General features: G+C 40.1%; 1 protein-coding gene and 1 long non-coding RNA gene across 2 annotated transcripts; one reads left to right on the top strand and one right to left on the bottom strand.

Moving 5' to 3' along the window:
- Positions 1-11889: 11889 nt before the first annotated feature.
- Positions 11890-21472, bottom strand: LOC112156831 (ribonuclease inhibitor-like). The gene is made up of 5 exons (XM_024289218.2): positions 21298-21472; positions 19751-19927; positions 18798-18974; positions 14778-14951; positions 11890-14386 (listed from the first exon to the last, which is right to left on the bottom strand). Exons 2-5 carry the CDS (start codon positions 19921-19923, stop codon positions 14374-14376), a joined length of 537 nt encoding a protein of 178 aa, XP_024144986.1. The 5' UTR covers positions 19924-19927; positions 21298-21472; the 3' UTR covers positions 11890-14373.
- A 2374-nt stretch (positions 21473-23846) lies between these two features.
- LOC112156843 lies at positions 23847-24475 on the top strand. Its single transcript, XR_002921045.2, has 3 exons — positions 23847-24160; positions 24234-24319; positions 24404-24475. It is a non-coding gene; the product is annotated as an uncharacterized LOC112156843 (long non-coding RNA).

Here is a 24475-nt window from a genome sequence, read left to right as displayed (position 1 = left end):
CGCTATGTTTTAAAAAACACGAAACATTAATAAAAACAGACATTGAAGAACTAAACTAGGATGCTACTCGTGAGTTGTTAGCACCCACTTTAGCACAGTTCACGGTTCCCAGCCTGATTTCTCTCTATGAAAATGCGATTCATGTCCAGCGATGATTCCTCTCCATCGGATGATTTTGTTGTTGAGGTTTTTTAAGTCGATTGTAAAACGCCGCATCTCCTTTTGTTACTTTTTTGGACCTCCGTCATTCATTACTTGAGAAGACTCGATCCATAATGATGGCACATGTCTGTCACACCGTATGTCACGTGACTTCCAAACAAGAAATAACACAGGGGAGGAGGAGAAGGAGGAGGAGCTCGGATTTAAAGTCACAGCAGTCAACAAGCTTTTGCCTTCTCGCTCTTGCAGCTTTTCGTAGAAGATCGTACGGAGCCCCTGACCTAACATGGGTAAAAAAAAATATTATTTTGTTCCCGCAAGTTATTATTTCGTTCCCACGGATTATTAACTTGTTCCCACAATATAATTAAAAGCGTTCAAACGAATTAATTATTTAATTCTAACAAAATAATTAATTCGTTCGAACGAGATCTTTAAAATAACGACAATCATAAAGGGACTCTTTTTCCGGACGGACCAGGCTCTATAAAACGTCTAAGGGCTGCGACCCAGTGCTATTTTTTAATGAAGAAAAAAATGACCAAATTGACATGCAAGGTAGTCAGACAGTTTTTCACCATAAAGATTGTACATGGATAATCGCAGCATTCTGAGCTCCGGACTGAACCATCGGGGCCGCCGTACTGATGAGTCTGTGTTAGCTATGCTATGTCCACAAACATCTGTAGTCCATGGAGCATTGACTACAGACCCGTCGCACTGACCTCTGTGGTCATGAAATCCTTTGAACGCCTGGTTCTGGGCCACCTGAAGAACATCACTGACCCTCTGCTAGACCCCCTGCAGTTTGCCTACAGAGCGAACAGGTCAGCAGATGACGCGGTTAACATGGCTCTTCACTACATCCTGCACCATCTTGACTCCGCTGGGACCTACGCACGGATCCTGTTTGTGGACTTTAGCTCCGCCTTCAATACCATCATCCCTGAGCTCCTCCATCTTAAACTGACACAGCTCACTGTGCCTCCCTCCACCTGTCAGTGGATCACCAGCTTCCTGACTGACAGGAGGCAGCAGGTGAAGCTGGGTCGCATCACATCCAGCACCCGAACTCTGAACACTGGCGCCCCCCAGGGGTGTGTTCTCTCCCCACTTCTCTTCTCGCTCTACACCAACGACTGTACCTCAGGAGCACCTTCGGTGAAGCTCCTGAAGTTTGCGGATGACACCACAGTCATCGGACTCATCCGGGATGGTGATGAGTCCGCATACAGAGGAGAAGTGGAGCGGCTGGCTGTCTGGTGCAGCCAGAACCATCTGGAGCTGAACCCACTAAAGACTGTGGAGATGACAGTGGACTTCAGGAAGAACCCCCCGCTCCCACCCCCTCCACTCACAGTTCACAGCAGATCAGTCCCCCCTACGGACTCCTACAGGTTCCTGGGGTCCACAATCTCACGGGACCTCAAATGGACCCAGCACATCTACTCACTCCGGAAGAAGGCCCAGCAGAGGTTGTACTTCTTACGACAACTGAAGAAGTTCAACCTGCCTCAGGAGCTGCTGATCAACTTCTACACAGCAATAATCCAGTCTGTCCTGACCACATCCATCACAGTCTGGTTTGGATCTGCAACCAGAGCAGACAGGGACAGACTGCAGAGAACCATCAGGTCTGCTGAGAGGATTATTGGCTCCAACCTTCCCTCCATTCAGGACCTGTACCGGTCCAGGGTGAGGAAGAGAGCGGGTAGAATCTCGACAGACCCTTCACATCCAGGACACGGTCTCTTCAGTCTCCTCCCCTCAGGACGGCGGTTCAGGACTTTGTGCACAAGAACCACTCGCCACAAAGACAGCTTCTTCCCGCGAGCCGTCACTCTGATGAACTCTTGACCAGTCTCAGAGTACGGTGCACAACATGGGATCAGTTTTAACCGGACACTGTTGTATATATCTTTATCCCCCTTGTTATTTTTTCAGATGTGTATATATATACGTGTATATATATATATATTCATATTTCTATTTTATCTTTTATATTATTATTATTTTTTATCTTTTATCTTTTCTACATAGGAGCACAGGTCACTGGAACCAAATTCCTTGTATATATTCTATACTTGGCCAATAAAGCTGATTCTGATTCTGATTGCAGCCATGCCTTTGTCTGTGCTGCCTTCAGATAGAACAACCGGGGCTCTTTTGAGAGCAGATCATGTGGGATTACGTTTCACAAGTAAGTTCTAACAATATTTTAACAGTAGAGCATGTATAAGTTGTATATTCATAAACAACGTTCCGTGGCTAACAAAGTTGTGCTAATGGTAGAAACTGTTCCTTGCTGATATTACATTTTAATATGTTGTTGTTTTTTTTCAGCTGTCCACTTTCAGAGGTTTGCCAGTGACGTAGAATGACAGAAGTGAGGGGAAGCTTCAAAGAGAAAGGGGGATTTTGACGGAGTTCTCCAGGCTCTGCAGGAAGACCTTCTAGCCAGAGGACTTTGACTGGAAGGAAGATTGTCATCTGAGAGAGGATGTGATTCTGTATTCATCTCCAATGGGTTTGTGTATTTATCTGTTTTAATCTTAAATTCTTTTGTTCTTCATAAGAAGAAAAATGCTAGAATACCATTTTAAAAACACATAAAACCTGATTTTCATCAGAGTGGGTCTTTAAAAGTATATTTTATTAAGATTCATGTAATGATTGAGAGTAAACGTTTTCAATTACTACCTGATTCTGTGTATTATAATTTATTATGGATTAGTTAGACATTTTCAAATATTTTTTTAAATAACTAAAAGGCACTTGGTGCTTTGAGGCATTTTTATCATCATATTGATAAAACATTTTCTTTTGAAGAATCTGTCAGTCATCAGCTTTGTCAATGAGGACACATTATTAGCAATGATTTTTGAACAAGTTTAACCTTGTCCTAAAAGTATCTTGAATTTTGAACTGTAGCCACTTCATCCAGAGATATTAGGAGCTTTTCTTCAGCTCTGTCAGCATCAGGTAGAAACACAACAATAAGAACTGCCATCAAACTATTTTTCATCTGTTGTCTATGGACATTTGTCTTTCTCAAAACATTAACAGAAAAAATACAATCTAAACATAAATATGAAGTAGAAGTATATATCAACATCATTAAAAGAAAGTAACTATTCTCAGGTCATTTTCTAAATACATATACGTGTAGGTGCATGACAGCTAATGGGACTTTAAGTTTGAACAACTATATCCAAAATGTGCGAGTAACGTATCAATGTGCATCTTAGCGGCACGTATTATGTGTGGCCAACATGAATTTGCTTCAGTAAAAATCCAGTCTAAACACACATCAGCAGTAGAAATATGACATGTTGTGAGTAAATGTGTTTATGTTTCTGTTTTTAGGAGCCTCAGATAACAACCCCACTGCAGGGCAGTTCCAGGGCATTCTCCGCTGTATGATGGTCGCTGTGGTGTCTCACCAAGAGGATCAGGAAACGTGCTGCAGAAGAAGACACCGTGAACTGTCTCTCTGTCAGCTGCAGACATGCACTCCACTTTGACGTCAGAGGAAGATCTCCCATCTGCATGTATTCCTGCAGTCATGTGACTACATATACCCGCCCGCCTGTTTGCTTGGTCTTGTTGACAAAGTCCTGTCTCCATTTCTGGATTTGTTATCATAAAAATCCTTAAACTGTCCTGTGAAGTCACAGCTTCTGTGCCCTCATCCTTGGGTCAGACGACCATCTCCTTCACCTGAGGAACAGTGGTGGGCTGGTGGTCAGAGCAGCAGAATGTGGATGCATCAGAACTGTACAGAGGAACGTGTCAGTACCTGCATTTCTATTAGCTATGAAATTGCTTAATTTGGATTTGAGATAATAAAGGTGCTTAATGGAAACACCACAAATTCTAAAATATCAATTTATTTATTAAAAAATTGTTGCGCTTGGAGGAGGTTGTTTTTGGGGCGTATCAAAATAGACATTTTTCACAAAACTGCAATAGAAACACTTTTTTCAAATTAAAATCTGCTTCTTGATAGGAAGTGTCTGCCTGAGCGCTGCACAGCGAGCGCCATGAGAGATCCCAGCTTATAAGTTACGTTTCCTACAAAATCGTTGGATCCACAGCTCCTCCATAAAATCATCAAGATTTCCTCATAATCACTTCATCTGTAGCTGCTTTTTTGCAGCTTGCAGCTGAATAAGATGCAGACGTCTCCTTTGACAGATGAGGATGATCACGAGTGACGTGGCAGAAACTTGAATGGAACTTCCATCTTCTTTCACTTATCCGGGACCTAGTCGCGGGGTCAGCAGTCTAAGCAAAGATGCCCAGACTTCCCTCTCCCCGGCCACTTCTTCCAGCTCCTCTGGAAGGACCCCAAGGCGTTCCCAGGGCAGCCGAGCAACATAGTCTCTTCAGCGTGTCCTGGGTCTTCCCCGGGGCCTCCGCCCAGTGGGACATGCCAGGAACACCTCAGCAGGGAGGCGTCCAGGAGGCATCCGGATCAGATACCCAAGCCATCTCAACTGGCTCCTCATGTTTTTAAACACAAAGAAGGTTCCAGCTGCTCACTTGTTAAAATGGCTATTTTTTTTCAATACCACCGGTTTATCACGTGCATCTGCAACTGTAAATGGACTAGCTGTGCTGCACACATGCGTACAACACTGATGTGACCCAAATGCTCATTTTTAAAACAATACCTGTTCTCATCCATTGCTATATTTTTAATGACTTGAGTTAATATGAGTTGGTTTCTGTTTATTCACATAATTATGATTTAATGTAAACAGTGTGACTGTGAAATTGTTTTTTTTTCACATTTCTAGAATTTTCAATAAAGTTTTGCGCATATGTATCATGGAAATGCAGCTAGTGTCAATCTTTTAGTTTGAGCTGAAATTGGTTCAGAAGGTGTTTTACTCGGGAAAAAGATCGAGTTCAGGATGACAACCACAATTTTATGTCTTATTGTTGTTTCTTTGTTCCATAAAACAAGACTGCACCTCATGGCAAAATGGACCACCATGAAGATTCAGAACGCAACCACATGCAAGAGGCTGTTGGTTTTTGAGGTTTTAAATGGGATATTTTTGCTCATCTGAATATTTAAGCTTAGTTAGATCTGTAAATGTCAGCTATGTCTTTTGTTTGTAATCTTGTTTTATGCTGGAAAACATGTCCTTGTAGTACTAATAAAGTTATTATATTTATTTATGCTTTAGTCATTATTGGATCATGTTTGTCCATGAAATTTATTTCATTTTCACAGCACATTACAATAAATTACACTATTTTCTTGTATTTGGTGAAAATAAAAGTGGACAGGAAGAAGTAAACGTATCACTGCCTCATTTAACGAAAAACAACTATATTTTAACCAACTATATCTCTTTCTAATGGAACATAAATAGATCAAATGGCCGGCAAACAAAACCAAAGCAAAAACAAACCACAAACAAGTTAAATGGTTGTGGGAGAAATTGTTTTTATTCAAATAAAATAAACATTTTAGTAGATTACCAAATGTCTGATTTTGTTAAAAGTTCTTTTAATAATTAGATTTTTTTTTCTCACAACTGTGTCTGACTAGTTAGATTTGTGAATGTATCAACGTGTTTTAGTTATGAATGTTTTGAAAAATTAAAAAAAATATATATATTTTTTTTAAAATAAAATGCATTCAATAATTAATTCAATAATTCATTCAACAAAACCAGACATGTGTCTGGTTTTGTTGAATGAATCATTGAATTTGTTGGGCGGTTTTCTTTTCCATGGTTTTTGGCTCACAGCATCACAGAGAGGAAACACATTATAGTAATTTATATAAAATTGTCAAAATTGTTTTGCTTTACAAACCAATAATTAATTTAATTACATGTGTAGCATGCTACGATGCCTTCTGACTTGTTTTCACTTCTCAAAGGATGAGAAATTAAAGAAAAACTGCAAGTCCACTATAATCAGGGATGCATTTCAGGACTCAGACCTCCCAAGGCCGTAAAATACCTCTGTGGAGATTTTATCGAGTCATATGAAAATCTGGCCTCTCTTTGAATGCTAAGAGGCCCAAATGTTCCTAGAATTTCTAAAAGTACAGTTGGAGATAGAACCTTCAGCCATCAAGCTCCTGTTCTATGGAATAAGCTCCCAGCTCATGTCAGAGAGGCCAGCACAGTTTCTACCTTCAAAACTAGCCTTAAAACATTCCTCTTTGGACAGGCGTTCTGCCAGGCTAGCTAGTAATCAGAGAATATTCCCTCTCCTGTGGTCCTTGTGAGGCTAGATTAATAAATTAATATAGATGCGTTTAAATATAAATTTAGATTTTCTATTATTATTATTCAGATCAGCTCTGGGGTTCTGTTCTCTATTCTCATCTACTTCTCCTCTCTTCTACTCTTTATTATTTATTGTATTTAGTTCTACATGCTTTTGTTGGTGCAGTTCCATTAACATGTTGTTCTTCTTTCCCACTCTCCTCTGGGGAGCGGGAGAGATTTCAGATCCCCGGTGGATCGCCCACGCTCCCACTCTTGGCCGTAGACCACGCCCCCGACACCATCCTGCATCTCTGAGTGAGAGTGATTCCTGCTGGGTCGTCTTTCCTCCTGGTCGTGGACTGCACTTCTGCTTCACTTTGACTATGGACTTCATCATCACTCGTCCCTCAGCTTTATCTGAATGAACTCTTAGATACGTAGTTGTAGAAGCTAATCTTTCTTTAACTGTTCTGGTATCGCCTGTCCGTCCTGGGATAGGATCTCTCCTTCATGTGGGAATCCCTAAGGTTTCTTCTTTTTCCTGACTCAGGTTTTTTAGGAGCTTTTCCTTACCGGGAGGGAGTGTCTAAGGGCAGGGATAACCAGTTTATGTAGTCTGTTTAGTTTTTAACAATTGTTTATATTTTGAAGCCCAATGAGGCAAATCTCTTTGTGATTTTGGGCTATATAAATAAAATTGAATTGAATTGAATTGAATTGAAATGAGGCCTTGAGCCCAAAAGGTGTGTTACCTCCCAAGCCCTATTTCTTGATAAGGAAACTACTGGACAACTCCTATGAAGGATTTACGGAAACAGAGATTTATCCTAAAAGGTCTTCAAATAATCTTTTTGTCCCACTCCCTGAAGGATCGATTGCAGACCTCTTTGGAATGTAAGGTTTATGTTTTTATGACCCCCTTGGACCAAAGGAGGACCAGGAACTCAGCTCAGAACAAGCTGAGATGAACCTTTGAATTTTCTTTGAGACTTTGAGATTTCTTTTATTCACCAATAAAGATTCTAAACATCTGTTCTATTATTTGTGGTGCTGAATGTGAATAACTTGACATGAAAATGATTGAACTTTATTCACAGATTTCAACAGGAAGCAGACAAAACTTCCACTATGTCAGGTCTTGACAGTTCCTGCTCCTCTGCCGCCCTCTCCTGGTCCAGTTTTTTGCTTGGTTTCCGCTCGCCCTTTTTCTCTCTCTCCTCCACAGGTGTCCAGGATGCAGCAGGGAATCCTGGCACACCTGCAACTCACCACCTCAACAGTATTTAGGACTGGTTCATCCAGCTTCTCACTGCCAGTTTGTCTGCTTACCTCAAGTGGTATTGAGCCCATGTTTGAACCTGCCTCCTGGCCCCTTTTTGCTTAGTGTCTAATTTGAATCTTTTTTCTCAGTTAGTTTGTTTTCACCTGGATACATCCATGCCTGCCTGATCTCCGTTCTGCTGGACCGTTTCCTCCCCAACCTACCTGGACCTTTGACCTGGAACCTCACTGTCCAACTCATCGACATCTCCTGTCTTTTGATCATGACACACTATAATCTTTGTTGTTCATAAATATGTGATTTGTATCTGAATATGAGTTTAGACAACATTTAATCATGTATTGATAAACTGCATGTTAAGAGTTAATGATATGGAATACAATTCATGCTTTGATTTAATCCTCTTTATTTGACAATTAAACATTAGAATTACATGTAGTTGATCTTTTTCTATGAGAAATCTCTTCATAGTTGATTGTTTATTCATTAAGAGTTTGAATGTTGATTTTTAAACTTTGCTTAAGCTAAACTCATTCTGATTTAAATTATGTGCAAACTTGTTTATCACAAAAGTATTTCATGAATGCTCACAACATTTAAGAGAAATAACTTTTATTTTTCTTGAACAGTTTAAACCAGGGGTCTCAAACGTAATTCAGCTGGGGGCCGCTGGAGGCAGATTCTGGGTGAGGCTGGGCCGCATCAGGATTTTCACAAGAAAATCGCTGATAAAACATTCCAGTGTTCTCAAACGTCTTTATTTTAACATAAAATAATGAATTGAATAAATTAATTGATTCATTTAAAAAAATGAATAAAAAAAAAAGTCAATCATTAATAAATAAAATAACAACAATGACCATACAGCAGAAACAGACGACTGAAGAAACCACATTTTGACTCACTAGAACAGCGTTTCTCAAATGGTGGGGTGCGCCCCCCTGGGGGCAATGTGAATAAAAACATGGGTAACGCTTTATATTAAGGTGTGCTTGTTAAGTATCAATAAGATATTATTAGTTATGAAATATAGCAAAAACAACCTAAAAATCCATTTGGTAGCAGAAAGAGCCGCTGTTTACACTGAACCAATGAAATAAAACTGAATCTCTGCGGAAAAAACAGAATACACCACTACTGTGGAGGGAAAGACTTGTTTTTACTTTGAAAGTTTTGGAAGTATTCTAAAGAAAAAAGGAAAGAGAAAAATTAATAAAACAGATCATTTAGAAGTTTCTTTTTAAATTGTCCTTTAAAGATAATAAAAGTACAATATTTTACGTTCTTAGGAATGGTAAAAATACAACAGAAGAAGAATCTCCTCTCTGCGACTGCGCGCGTGACCGCGCTGCTCCGGTGTGGATGCACCTGCTGAGCGCACGTTCATAAACCCGTGCAGACAGCGTTCTTGAACGCACCGCACGCGGCCGTGTAGAAGCACCTTTAAAGATTCTGCTTGCGTGAGCATCTCTCACGCACACGGAAGTAATCAATCTCTCGCGCGAGGCTCATGAAGGAGGAAAAGGTGCTCGAGGAGGGCTGATTTGTCCGTGCGGAATGTTTGATGCGTGCGCGGCGATGTCTTATTTCTGCTGGAGTTTTGACATAAATAAAACTCCATATGTGTCTCTCAGTCATTCTAAGAGAGACATTCAGCTCCTCCAACACCCGTTGCGGCGTCAGAAACTCGCTTTTAGACAAGCGGCAAGCTGTGAATTTGTCAAAGAATTTGTGAAAGAGGGGCGGGGCACGGGAATGACCTGTCTGTAAGCACTTCCAGCGGCTTCATGGCTCCTCTTCCACCAAGCTGACTGGAGGAATGAATGAATGAATGAGGTACTGGACGGCCCGCCGATGTCCCGCCTATAGAGCGATGTACCTTATCGTGATTGGTTCATTCAGCTCTGCACACAACACCTCTCTTTCATATAATCCCCCGGGCCGCGAGTTTGAGACTCCTGGTTTAAACAGTTTTGATGGAAACATGAAGCTGTTAGATCCACTGGAGACGTGTGCCTGCAGCCATTGGCTGAAAGCAAGGCCTCCTCTGAGGTCAAAAGGTCATGCACACTCTCACTTCAGAGCAGGGCAGTTGGAGTTTGGGTTTTGAGCAGAGAACAGCTCTAGGAAGAAGAGGGAAACTTCTTCCAATCTTTTGGTCTTGTTTTTATTTCAACTTACCCCACGTAACTAAGTTTGTGCCAAGACTGTTTTTATTTTACTTTATCTTTTTGGTAACTGTCATGCATTTTCTTTGAACTCTTTTGAAGCTCATCACCATTTGTGCTTCTTATTTTTGAAACTGATTGAACGATCCGCTTTGAGACTAAACTCCAGTGAACTTTAAATCCAGCACGCTTTTTCGACGACCATCCACTCTTTTGGCTGTGCAAACCCAGATGACCACCAGAACCTCAGCCGCATCCGGTCGTGAGCTCCAGAAGAGTCTTCGACCGTTCTCCTACACCCTGCGCCAAAGCTGCTGCTGCTTTCTTCATCTCATCGGCCTCAGGAGAAACACCTTTGTCTGGTGAGCTTCGTCTGAAAGTCCAGTCCAAGTCCAGCTTCGAGCCACCGTGGTGAGGAGACCCTCTCAGCAAAACTGTTGCGGTTTGATGTGGTCATAACAGCCAATTTGATTTATCCAGACTAGTGTCTTGAACAGTTTACTGTAATTGTTTTCTTTAGATTACAATTTTTCTCTTAAACCGTTCTGAGGCATTACTTTGCTCATCCACCGACTTTCACACACACACACACACACACTACAGTGATTTTCTTTGTTTGTTTTGTATATATTTTTATGCTTATCTCTTAATAAATATCAAAAAGGCAGTCGTTGTCCATCTTGTTCTTTCTTTGTGATACGGTCCCTTCAGAAGAGAATTTACTTCTTGAAGTGTTGAGATTGATTTTGAACATTACTCTTTAACAGTGCTTTAAGTGGACAAAAAGAAGTGGCGGTGCTCTCTTTATCGGAAGTCGAAACATAAAATAGAATCTTGAATGTAAATATTAATCGATAAAAAGAAGTCCTTTTTTCAAAGTGTCTTAATATGAAATAAGAAAGAGGGAGCTCAAGTCTAGTCTAAAAATAAATGTAATCAAACAGTAATGTGTGTTTGTAAAATTATTTTAATTATTTTTTTCACAAAAAATTTAATTATTTTAAAGTTGAAGATGAAACTTTGGTTGGTGATATTATGGAGGAGCTGTACCATTCCATATGATACTCAACTTATAATTTATAAGCTACAATCAAAACAGTGAAAAAAGAAAAACGAATGTTAAACAAACAAAAAAGTCCAAAGCACATAACCTCAGAGTGAAATCTATTTCTACAGAGTAAATCCTCATCTAAAAATGTCGACAGCATGCTCCTCTTGTTGTTTTAAACTGCTGCATCGGTACATTCCATTGAGGAAAACAACAGTAGGACAATGATTGGTACATTGTTGAATTGTAAAGTAGGTGTTAAAAGGTCTTCACAGACCCATTGATGAAGTCTGCTCCCATTGGCTACCCGTCATCTGTCAATCAAACCCCCCAGACGGTCGACGTCAGACCCACAAACGCTTATTGAGCCATCTGATTGGTCAATTTATAACTCTAATAACTTGTGATAATGGAAAAAAAATCTTTAAAAAAATTAGGATTAGAAAAAAGAAGTTAATCAGAAAGCAGCAGAGGAAGAATGATTATTCTGACATATAAAATGACTGAGAAATAACTGTCTGTTTCTCAATGTAAGTCAATGGGACTTTGGCCTTGTTGCAACCCAGTGGTACTATATGGAACACGGAAGTAGGGGGGCTTGCTCAGTCCAGTTGTTTTATATACAGTCAATGGTCATTACCTGGCTGTGTGAGGCGTCAGTCTGAGAGTCCGCCTCCGTTTCCACCCGCGTTCTTTCAACACCCCGTAGCCACGAGATCATCATTGGGTTTTCATTCACGCTAAAGTCATTTCTTTTGCTTATTACATTGCTCAGACAAGTTTGTGTTGACGGCGTAGAGTAGAAATCTGGAGACCGCTCGACCCCCCCCCCCCGTGTGTGCTAAACAGGAAGTTCCTGCAGGCTCCAAGAAGCCCAAATCCTGTAAACTTCTAAAGAGAAATAAAATGTTATTACTTATTTTATTTGTCAGAATAACCCTTTTTGAACAAGTATGTATTTTCCTAACACGTTCTTATTGCAAATTATTATTTTTTTCCAGGATATTTTTTGTCCTTACCGTAAGTTAGTCAAGTTAAAAACTGACCAATCAGACGCGTCAAATGACAGCGTGTGGTGCCCGCTGGTCCCCACCTTGAGAATTTGATTGACATCTTCTCCCGAGGTGCTTTCAGTGGAAGGGGGGATGTGAACATCCAATAAGCTTACTCATGGTTGTCGACTGTAGCTGCCCTAAAAACGCGACTCAGACAAACTCGGTCTTTCATTTGGCGCCGGAGCTAATGCATTTATACGGGGATGTTACTCCCTCTGTCCGGTGATAAAATGGTGCAGAGATGCCCACTGACGTTGACGTACAAATTCAGCTTGCTATCTGCCAAGCGCAATGAATTGTGGGATACCTTCACTTTTGTTTTTCTAGGTAAATTCGATTTTAAATATGGGTTTTTGTATACGTGAGTTGTTGTCTGGTTGTGTTACTCTGTTTTTCTCTTTATTATTTTATCTGGATGTGTTTACTTCTTTTTGCACCATAGGTGAGAGAGAGGGGAAGGATAATCAGGAGCTTGTGTTGTTCTGTTGGAATGGCGCTCTGAGCAGTACAAAAGAAATTATGCACTGTATCATCTCTCATGTGTAGTATGTCTTGCGCGTTCTTCGTGATTCCTCTGCATATACAAGTCTAAATTGATCTAATCAGAGCCCCGGACGGTCCTAGCTAGGTGAGAAGTGCCGGTGCTCCGATGTGAGATTTAAAGAAGTCCCGGTGCTCAGCACCGGAGCGCACCGGCCCACTTAAAGCACTGCTCTTTAATCAATTTTAAAGCTGAAATTGATCAACTTTTATCATTGAGTAATTTTTCCTTCCTTAAGGAAGGTGGTGCCCCTTTATGAGACAAAGTCAAATTCTTCATTGAATTTGACCCCTTTCACGCTACATATGACAATACTGATGTCAGATTATTGTTAAAAGATAAAATAAAACGATGCTTTTTTTGTTATAAACACACTTTCTTCATTAAAAAATAGCACTGTGGCACACTTCTTAGACCTTTTCGAGAGCCCGTTCCACTTCTGGTAAAAACTTCCAGTCCGACCGGACAAAGAGTCCCAGTAATTGGAGTGGAAATTAGGGATGGGTTATATGCCAAGTTCTCAGCGCTTTGTTCAGTCTGTATCTCTTTACCCCTTATCTATATGAAAAAGTAAAAAAAAAAAAAAAAACTTTTTGAGAATTAATAAATACAAACCAGTGAATTACATAATCGCACAATTTGTCCATGTCCATGCAATGAACATGGTCATGTGACCATATAGCAGTTTTCTGAATTTAAAGCTGCATGTTCGTTTGACAATGAGATTTTCTGGAAAACAGAAATAAAATCTAAAAATTATTTATTTTATTATCATAATTTTGCAATCCAGAGTTCTGGTTCAAATGTTTTTCCCAGTTACAGAGACAGTAACAGAATCTAACGCCTGACTGTGTCTTTCCCTGACCCACATACACACACATTGGTATAAAACATAAATCTTCTATTTAATCAATGGGTCACCCGATGTTGATAATCTTGTCAAAAACTCATTAAATGTAATTATTAATATAAGGTGATAATATTAAAAAGTAGATATAAAAAAAAATCCCATTCCCCCAAGGTGTACAAAAGAACAATGTGTATGACTATGGAATAATGAAAAATAAACTTTCAATAAGCAAAGAACTACATTATAGTTGACATTTTTGTCAGAGTTCATAATGAGTGATATATTACATTTTTAACTATCTGGTTACAACTATCTCCAACTAATAAGATCCTGGAACACATGTTTCTGCACAAACAACAGAAAAAAATCCACCTCCTCTTTTTGCTCAGCACTTTTACACTGAATCATCTAAGAATTTGAGCATCACAATAATGAAAAGTCTTCATACCAGTTTTTAAAAAGCCAAGGAAAGCATTCTTAATGGGACATGATGAAACAAAAAATAATTCAAATAGATTTTTAAAAATTAGACAAAAAAAAGCTCAATATAAAACAAAACAATAAACCAACAAAAAAGTTAAATGTTTGTTTGTTGCTAAAAATAAACAGTATGATCAAAATGATCATTGAACTCTTCACCTCTCAGTTAAACTGCAGCCCTATTCCAGATTTTGGAGTTTCTGGAGAAAATGTCCTGTCGGCTCTAGGAGGGCAGCAACTTTTTATCAGGAAATCTTAGTCTAATTTGTGTGGATATAAAGGTCTGGTAAAGATTCAACATGAAAAAGAAGAATACAATTTTGATTTACACAATTCTACATAAGCAGAAGACTGCCCAACACCCTAAGTTACAATGAGAAGATGAAGTGCAGGTTTCCATCAGTCCAGCAGGGGGGCTGTAGCTCAACAACTGTAAACTTGATTCTGAGAGACACAGTTGAGCTCTGGAACTCATCTCCACTTTCTTTGATTCCTCTTTCACTCTCCAGACAGAACATCTCTGCAGACCATCAGGAGGAGCAGATAATTTAGTCCTTCCACCTGTTAAAATTATGAAGAAAGATACAGATGAAGCAGTGTCTCCTCATCCTCAGCGGTCTTCTGTGATGCAGCATAGCAGCAGAAAAGCAGCAGAAGCTTAAGTTCTGTTCAGAGCAGCAGCTTCCTATCATCCTCCCCTATGGAACATCTGCTGCTCGGATTTTCGAACTCTTGTCCTGAAGCCTGTCATCATTCTCCTCAGAGAAGTTCCTAAGTTTCTAAGAAACTGCAGCTTCACAGGAAACTCTGCATCTTTGCTCTAATTTTAAAAACAAAACATTTAACTATCTGTAACTAATAAGACGCTGGAGCTGCTGAACAACCGAATCCAACTCATGATTCTGCACAAGCAACAGAAAGATGTTTGGACAGACTCCAACACCCTACTGACCTCAGAGTCTGCAGATTGAATTTTGGATTCTTCACCAGATCCTGGAGCTCCCGAACATCTGAATCCTGCAGGTCATTGCTTTTCAGGTCCAGTTCTGCCAGGTAGGACGGGTTGGACTTCAGAGCTGAGACCAAAGTAGTACAGCTCATACTTGACAAACTGCAGTCATTCAATCTAAATCAAGAACAAAGACTTGAGTTTAAAAACAAATGTCATGTTTTTATCATTCACTTCTTCTGAACCAAACTGAACCATCAGACAGAGATAGGTAGTGTTCTGCTTTTGTCTTTCAGGTTTTGAATTTCAGAGTCTGGGATTTTATCTGAACAACAAAGAGAAGAGATGCATCAAACACACAACTTTATATAGTTCGGATAAACACTTACATGGACAAAAGCATGTAAATGCAGCTGAAGAGAAGAAAACATAGATTAAGATATAAAAGCTCACTTCTTGGACTCTACTCTAGTTTTTTCAAGATCATTTCCTGCTTTATTTGTTCTTTTGGTGGAAAGCAGATGAGCTTCTACTGTGGACTCTTTAACAGTCTCAGGGAGACCATTAAAATGCTGTGAATCATACGGAATCGTACAGCTCCCCTGTAAAATCAACAACTAAGATTTCATCTTCGCTTCATCTGTAGCTGCACTTTTGTCTACCTTGAGGATGAGCGCAAGTACTTTGACAAAATTAAATGGATCTTGTTGTATTTTCAAACAGAAAAAGGCTCCAGCTGCTTACTTGTTTGAATACTTCAAACCACTAAACAGGCTTCTCACGCTTATCTGAGACTGTTAATGGACCAGCTGGACGGGGCACGCGCCACACTGCTGTGACATCAGCCCAGTTGCAGCCATCACCCAAATACTCCCTTTTAGTGAATTGAATAAAAAATAAATGCTTTTTCTTATCTATCGCCTCATTTTTAATGTCTTATCGCATGATTGGGTTTGTGTTTTATTGCATGAATATGATTTAATGGAAATTGTGTCATAAGTTGCTTATAATGCCCTTAAGATTTTATTAAAAAGCCACAGTGGTGCAGTGGTACTGAGTTGTTTGTTGGTGCTGGTATTCACACTCTCCATGCACTTTTAAAGGGGCCCTGCGATGAAAATTCTAATTTTTGAAGTTTTAAGTGTATTTTACTGTTCATTCAACTCTTGTTCAACTCCTTTTATCCTGTTTTTTTTTAATCCATCATCTTTTTTTACATCTTTGTCATGTGTGTATATGTACAGTCTATCTTCTGCTTCTTCTTCTTATGTGTGTACATTTGCTTATATGAGTTTATCTCTGCAGCTATGTGCACATACATTTATAAGAGTTTTGAAACTGGTGTTTTGTGCTTTTCCTTATTATTATGCTGCTTCAACAATAGAATTTCCCTGTGGAGATAAATAAAGTTGATCTTGAATCTTGATTTCTCACTATAAAGAACCCAAAAGTGGTATTTTGATCCGATCCGTTCACTCATTTAAGAGCAGCCTCTCCCATACTCACAAAAATGAGCAGGTGGAAACGTGGTGAGGTCAGCACAATGCCAACCGCTCCCTCCAGGAAGAGTTTGCTCTGACAGCTCTGCCTCCAGACTAACACCAACACTTGATTTCTCCACAGACCCAGTGGTGATCAACAAAAAAAAAAAACTTTCATTTTAGATGCATGTAACAGGGTGAACACGCTTTTATTTCTTGAAGTTTTAAAACCAGAGGTCTCCTGAACACACCGCCTCATTAGAAGGCATTGAGGGCAGGTGTGCCTGATCAGAGACCCTTTTTAAAAGAACAACCAGAAGGCAACAGAAATAGAAGCAGAGGAGAGGGGAAAGACAGGGCCCAAAGTGCTGTGGTGCAGGGAAGCCACCCCCACCTGGGCTTGGGAACGGGTGTGGCAGGACAGCCAGTGCCCGGTCAACAGCCTGGAGAGCCCGCAGAGGGAAGCTAGCACCAAAGCCTGGATCTCAGAGCAGCGTGCCGAACCGTTCCCCCAAGTGGAGCAGCTCAGGGGAGGCGTGTCCCAGAGGGGCAGCTGACCCAGGAGCCAGACAGAGGGGAAAGCGATGAAAAAGCAGCAAAGGGGTGTGGTCACGATACACCCCTCTCTGAGCTAAGTTCCCTTTTATCATTACTTTTATTCTGTTTTATATCTACCCAGAAGATATAATTTTATTTGTCACGTCTACTTTTTAATTGCTTGTTTTTATTTGTTTTATTTATTGTGTATTTGTATGGTTTTATGTACCCTGATATTTTAGCTCAAAATTCCTGGTGTGTGGATTTTTTTTTTCTTTTTTTGGAACAGAAGCTCCTGGCTCCAACACAGACTGAAGATGGCTTCCTCTGCTGGACTAAATAAACTGTCTTTAAAACCCCTTCTTAAACTGTCACAGGTCTCTGTCTCCTCTGGATCAAAAAAGAATCCTGCCTTCCCCACCCCTCCTTCTTACATGCAGAATACCGTATATCTTCCAGTTGTGTCCTGCCTTTAATAAATTCCAGCTCAAACAGGTGTTTGTTACTTTAAGCGCCACCGAACACTGGCACCAACCTTCCACCACAGGCAATTTGGGGTTCAGTGTCTTGCCCAAGGACACTTTGACACATAGGCAGGCAAGGCGGGAATCAAAATCTTCCGATAAGGAGTCGACCACCCTACCACTCCAAGTCTGTCAGTTTCTTCATCTGCTTGGGATCTACGTTTTGTGCCGTTGTGACCACAGCCTCTCAGACACCGTTAAGACAGGTGTATGTTTACCTTTATTGTAAATCTTTTGCTAAAGAAGGGCCCAAAAGTTTTCAATAAGGTTTAGGTCAAGTCATGAGTTCTTCATCCTTAAGGCATTTGTAAGCCAGCCATGCAGTAGAGTACTTTGATACATGTGATTTGCATAAAAATGAGTGTCTTTATGAGAGATGCAGTCTGTAAGTCTTGCAGACTTGAAAGATGCTTGAAGAAAGTGTCTTCTAAAAATTAACTGTAGGTCTGAGATTTGATCTCGACTTAATTTTCAACTCGAAAAAGTCCAGGTTATTTTTAATAATACCTGCCCACACCAGCACCCCACCTCCACCTTGTTGGCGTCTAAGTTGAAGTGGCGCTCTGTATCCGTTACTGATCCAATCACGGGCCCATCCATCTGTCCCATTAAAAGTCACTCTCATTTCATCAGTCCACAAAACCTTTGAAAAGTCTGTCTTGAGACATGTCTTGGCCCATTATTGATGTTTCAACTTGTGTATCTTGTTGAGAGGTGGTCGGGTTTCAGGTTTTCTGACTTTGGCCATGTCTAAGAACTGAATATCTCGTACTTTTTGATACTCCAGGTAGGTTGCAGTTGTGGAATATGGCAGTACTGGTGAATAATGGGATCCTGGTAGCTTCAGGGTTGATTCTTCTGAAATCTTTGGTAGTTAATTAGCATCTTCTCTTCTCCACAGGTTTTTGCATCCTCATCAACAATTTATAACAAAACAGTTAATAGTTCTGTAATTACACCCCAGTATGTTGAATATTAGAAGAGTGCTGCATCACTCTGATAGACTTTTTACAATATTTGACTTGTCAGGGTCAGTAAAATTTCTATTACAGCCCATTTAACTTGAGAAGATGAATCTGGATAATAATTATGCATACCTTTCTATAGGTCTTTGAGCTTTCTAGGCCACACCCTCCTTTTTAAAACAAGTTCCTATCACCTGATATGCATTGAGTCCAATATGCATTCAAGTTTATATGGCTTGATGTTGGCAACTGTACATACAATTATTATATAATCAAAATAGTATCCTGCATAATAATTATGCAAACAGTGTATTGCAAAACTTTTTTTTTCCAGAATTCCTAGAATTTTGATAAGGTTTCGCACATATGTATAATGGAAACTGAGGATAATGGGAACATAAAATTTATTCAGCACCCCCATTCCATGTGTGCTTCCCAAGAATGACTCAAATCTGCATGTGAGCTGAATATAAGTAAAATTAAGTTGGTCATAAAACAGAAGATCTCAGAACTGACCTCAGAGTCTGAAGTCTCCAGCCTAGATTCTTAAAGAAACTGTGCAGATATAAGACTCCAACATCCTGAATGTTCTTGTTGTGGCTCAGGTCCAGTTCTGTTAGATTAGTTGGGTTGATCTTCAGAGCTGAGCCCAGAACTTCACAGCATTTTTCTGACAAACCGCAGTTCTCCAGCCTGAAAGCACACAAAAAAGTGTATATGAATGGTGTGAAGTGAATTGGGTATGTGCTGCTCAGCAACTCGGTGTGTAAATGCATCTGATAACAGTCAGACTAGAGATTTTTGCTGTCAGTTCTAACAGTGAAGTGGGTTCTTCTAAACACAGGTTTACTGTAAGAAATTAATTCTTGACTTCAGATGACTCCAACATCAGTCTGACAGACTTTAATCTGGTGGATGGGTGCCAAAGCAGTAAACTTTATCTGTAAGGTTTTCAGGACCTTTCTATCACGGCAGGTCCAGATGGACCCGACCCTTGTAAGGACTACATTCTTATTCCAATGTGAAGAATGGACGATAATCCATGTCATGGCTCAAGAGCATGGGACTCCTCTATGCCAGCTACAGATCTAACTTATCAAACATTTAATTTTGTAGCAAAGGCAGAAATATCATAATATTGTGATAAAAGAGAATCTGTCAATTGTGAAAACAAAAAAAAAAATGAAGCAGGAAGTAGAAAAAGAGCCACAAAAGCAGGTTGGAAATCAGTGTGGTAGAAACATTCTGACCTGTTGACCTGTTTTTCTCTTTCCTTGACCTAGTTGGAAAAGGTCATGAAGAGAAGGTAAGCTTTTAGAAAACACCAGTCATCTGCACTGACTACAAGCTGTAATTTGGCTTTGGAGCAGGGAAATGACATGTTCAGAAAATCTTCCAGTGAAACATCATAATGTTCTTTATCCGATACATTCTTCTCATCCTTCAGGGAGTTCAACTTATTTACTGACCTCAGAGTCTGGAGTCTGCAGCCTGGACTCTTTAGAAAATCACCCAGATGAATAAATCCTGAATCCTGAAGGTTGTTGTTCCCACTCAGGTCCAGTTCTGTCAGTTTGGACGGGTTGTTCTTCAGAGCTGTGCCAAGCGCTTCACAGCTGGTCTTTGTCAAACTGCAGCTCATCAACCTGAAAGCATGACAACAAAATTGTGTGAACAGTGTTCAATGGATCATGTGTATTTGGTCGTTCAATGTGTAGCTCAGCATCCCTGTGCATAAATGTGTCTAATAACAGTCAGACTGCAGAGTTCTGATGGTTCTGCTTTTGTCCCTACCGTCTTTTGTCCACTGTAAGAAAGGACTTCCTGACTTCAGCTGTTTCTACGAACATAAGGCGTCCATAACAGAGGTGTTTCTGTGTTCTTGTGTTTCTATGCTGTCAGTGAACTTCCAAGTACTCTAGTTCTAGATACTCCTGATACTCATTAGCTTGATTCCCTCATTACAAACACAACTTTGTCCTCATCCATGATTCCTCTGGAGTTATGTGGAGACTCAGAAACAAGTTTGTTCTCTAAAAGCTTTTTCAACTCTCATTTTCTGCTGTCAGTTCTGTCACACGAAAAACCTTTGTGAAACAGAGATTTGCTTTTTCCATCAGGAACTCAGTGCTGTCATTGATCTTCTGGAGATATTGCTCACTCTGCAGTTGAACTTCCGACAACTATTCTTTCTGCTCCACTTCCAGTATTCTACCTGAGGACACTTCAGTGTTTGACACAAACTGCAATGCCTGCTTCGTCACTAAGGCTCTCCTTCATAACAACAATTACTTCAAGATTATCTTCAAACACACAGATGAAAATAGCGGAGCAACCACCCGTTCACAGACTGGTGGTAGCTCTGCTTCTGAACACCGGTGGCAACCCTACATCAGGGGCAATGTAAGGTGAAGTGCCTTGTCTAAGGACACTTCCACACAGGAGCAAGGCGGGAATTGAAGCTGTAATCTTCCAATCATAGGTCGACAACCTACACCACGTTCGCCCAAGATGGAGTTGAAAAGAATCCAAGAAGAACCAAAAATCTGTGCAAAATATACAATTTTATCTGAATATGGATTTCATTTGAACTCTAGAGTGTTTATTTCTGAGCTACTTTAAAAAATATTCCTTATTGTTTCACTTTTTAGAACCAAGCATAAAGATACTTTAAAGACATTAATTAAACAAATTGATCTGCTTAAGTTTGGACACCCTTTTTCCTCCAATTCCTTTCACATTTACTGGAAATAGATCTGTTTTGAAGCAGAAGCGGGAAGTAAAGAAGAACTATCAAAGCATGAATTATGAATGGGGTGAAACCATTCCCTCTCATTATGAGATAAAAAAAATGCTCTAAGTGATATTCTAAAAGTCGGCAGTAGTGACTCCAAGCTATGATTCAGCTTTGCTGCCATGAAATAACACGTTTAAAAAAAAATTGTGATGAGATATCACAATTTTTTTCATTTGATATTTTCTTTTCATGCTTCAGGAATTGAGTTTATTTACTGACCTCAGAGTCTGCAGTTTGCAGTCTGAACTCTCCAGAAAACCACACAGATGACTACATACTGAATCCTGCAGCTTGTTCCAGCTCAAGTCCAGTTCTGTCAGATGGGATGGGTTAAACTTCAGAGCTGAACCTAGAGCTTTACAGCTGATCTCTGTCAAACTGCAGTCCTGCAACCTGAAAGCAGATAGAAAAGTGTATTCAGGGGAAAAGATTGCAGCTGCAGTTCAAGCTCAGTTTGGACTTTGAGTGTAAGTAGGCTATTCCAGTAAAAAAAAAGCGTAATTTTTCTGAAGGAGTCAGTTCAAAACTGCAGCTGTTCGTGAAATATGACATTGTAAGATCTGCACACGTTTTAAAATTATCCAGTGATTATTAAGGAAAAAAGAAAACTTCAGGAACGGTTCAAAAGTTAAAGCAAATTTCCATATAATTGATTACTTCAGAATTGTGAGTTTAGAAACTACTTTGGATTTCATTGTGTGTTTAAGACCACTCAGAATATTTGATTAAGATGAGAAATTGATTTTAAACGTATTGATAATTCAGTGATTTTATTTCTGAAAAAAATCCTGAAAATTTTTGAGGACTATATACAGCCAGTTCCAAACAGCAGAAAACAATTTAACAGAAAAAATAGACAAGGTCCTGATTTAAACAGATCAGTTTCAAATCAATCATTATCATACAATAAATCAGTTGAAAAAATATATAGCACCATCTGTTTATTTCCATAGTTTGTCTTAAATTAAGAAATTTGAAAAATATTTAAACCTTTTAAAAAATTGCCAAACATTAAAAATTATGTAGTTAATTTTGAATTTTTTTGAAAACCTCAAAGTTAAATGTAACATTTTTTATTAAAATGTGGCTAATGTCTCAGGCATTTCTACAAAACGGGTTCCAAAATAAGGTAGAAATGCACATTACTTTAGGCCCTTGCAAAAACTTTTTTTTGCATCATGTATGACCAAAGCATAGTATACTCATATTTGACAGACAAAAAGCTTTATCAATTGGTAAACCTAAATATTAGTTTAACATTTTTCTTTGTGTGTCACAGGCTTGGTTCTTTTCATTTGGACCATTTCGCTGCTCACTCTAAATATGGAAAAAATCTGGTTAAGAGATATGGGTTGACCGACAATGTAGAACACCTATAAGGGTTAATGTGGCCCTGTAAGAAGAAGCAGCTGGTTCAGTGCTGCTATGTGTCTCTACTGATAAAGGTCTGTGTGTTTGCACATATACAGGTCCAGGTCAGTTAACAATTTTTTGTCAGCAAAATATCATTACATAACTGAAAATGCAATGTGCTGGGTGATCACAGAGAACAACATTTCAAATCTCATCTGTGGATTTCAGTGGAGTCGACAATATCCGCTGCTCCCCAACTCCATTTTCTGATCCAGAAATCATTTAGCAACCTCTTATGTTTGTGTGTTTACTGGTTTACAGCCCCACTACAGTCAAGTTCCAAGTCATCCAATCAGAAATGGGCTTTTGCTACTTGCTCTAAACGTTGCTCCAGCTGAGTAGTGGGCCCTGTACTCATCATACCAAACCTTTTAATTATTTTGATGTTTCCTGACTGAAGTTTTGAAATTTTTGATTTAAGTAATTCAGTGAATATATAGATGTAGTGTTTGTACCTTTTTAAACAGCATTACTGAGACCCAGAAGCCAACCTAAAGCCCAAGTAAAATGAAAGACCTGTAAACCCTCTTTGGTTCTGAGTAACCAACAGAACCAGGTCTGCAGGAAAAATCTGTCAGTTTGCTGAAGTGTGATCTCTTAAAATCTCTCTGTGTTAAGGTGCTTTCACACCGAACGTGAATCGCGAGGCGGTCAGTTTCAATGTTAAGTCAATGGTACAGGTGACATGGAGAAATGATTACAGATGTTTTTGTAGAACTCTCAACAACAAATAAACCTTACTTCAAAATCTTCCGTGTCTTCTATATATTCTTATTGAGATATCCATAGACCATGGCTGCAGAGAAAAACGTTTTCTAGAACTGCATTTCACAATAAACCTGGCTAATTTAACCTCTTGGTTTTTGCTTTTCTTTTGACAAAACAGAACATGGGGAGAGGGCTGCACGGTGGCACAGTGGTTAGCGCTCTTGACTCACAGCGAGAAGGCCCCGGTTCGACTCCCGGCTGGGACCTTTCTGTGTGGAGTTTGCATGTTCTCCCCGTGCATGCGTGGGTTTTCACCGGGGACTCTGGCTTCCTCCCACCGTCCAAAAACATGCTTCATAGGTTAATTGGTGACTCTAAATTGCCCCTAGGTGTGAATGTGAGAGTGAATGTGTGTGTGATTGAGGCCCTGTGACAGACTGGCGACCTGTCCAGGGTGTACCCCGCCTTCGCCCTTCAGTAGCCGGGATAGGCTCCGGCACCCCCGCGACCCCAAAAGGGACAAAGTGGTCAAGAAGATGAATGGATGAACATGGGGAGATGTCCTAGGATGGATGGGAATTCATGTCTCAACAGAAGCTATTGTTGAAATTAACATTTGAAGATATACTCTGATCTGAAATGCTTTAGAGCAAGAATAGGCAGCTCCAGGCCTCGATGACCACATTCCTGCATGACCAACATCCCTTGCTCTGTCTGGCATGTTCTAATTGGCTGGACACACCTAAAGCAGATAATCATGAGTCATGAGTAGGGCTAGACAATATATAAATCATGCAGATGTAGCAGGATAGATTGCTGCAGGTGTGTCTGGGAGGGTAATTGCAGCCCCTGGCCTCTAGGGACACTATAAAAAGATGAAGCGGCCCATTTGCCGTCATGGGCATCTGCTGGTCTCTGGGACCGCCCACTTCCTGGTGCGCACTTCCTCTTAGCCTCACAGGTAAGGTAGCGGTGGCAGGCTGCCTTGGGAAGCTGTCGGCGGGCTTCACATTGCTCATTTTTGAATTTTATAGCTCCGGAAAACACCGCCACCGGCAATCTCGCCATAAACCGAGCCTCTGCGATTTGCGGGCTGTTGTTTCTGGTGACGGACAGCCTGGTAAGTTAGCAGTCCTCCGGGCTTGCACTTCTTTAAGCCATTAGCCTTTTTTAATCATATTCATTTAATGTCTTCCACTGTCAGGGACTTTCTGTGCTCCCAGTAATTTGGGATCAGCTGCTGCTTTATTTATATTGATTATCGGGACGACTTGCT

The sequence above is a fragment of the Oryzias melastigma genome, linkage group LG2 (genome assembly GCF_002922805.2).
Source record: "Oryzias melastigma strain HK-1 linkage group LG2, ASM292280v2, whole genome shotgun sequence".
Classification (NCBI taxonomy): Eukaryota; Metazoa; Chordata; class Actinopteri; order Beloniformes; family Adrianichthyidae; genus Oryzias; species Oryzias melastigma.
This window is presented reverse-complemented; position numbering and strand designations above follow the sequence as displayed.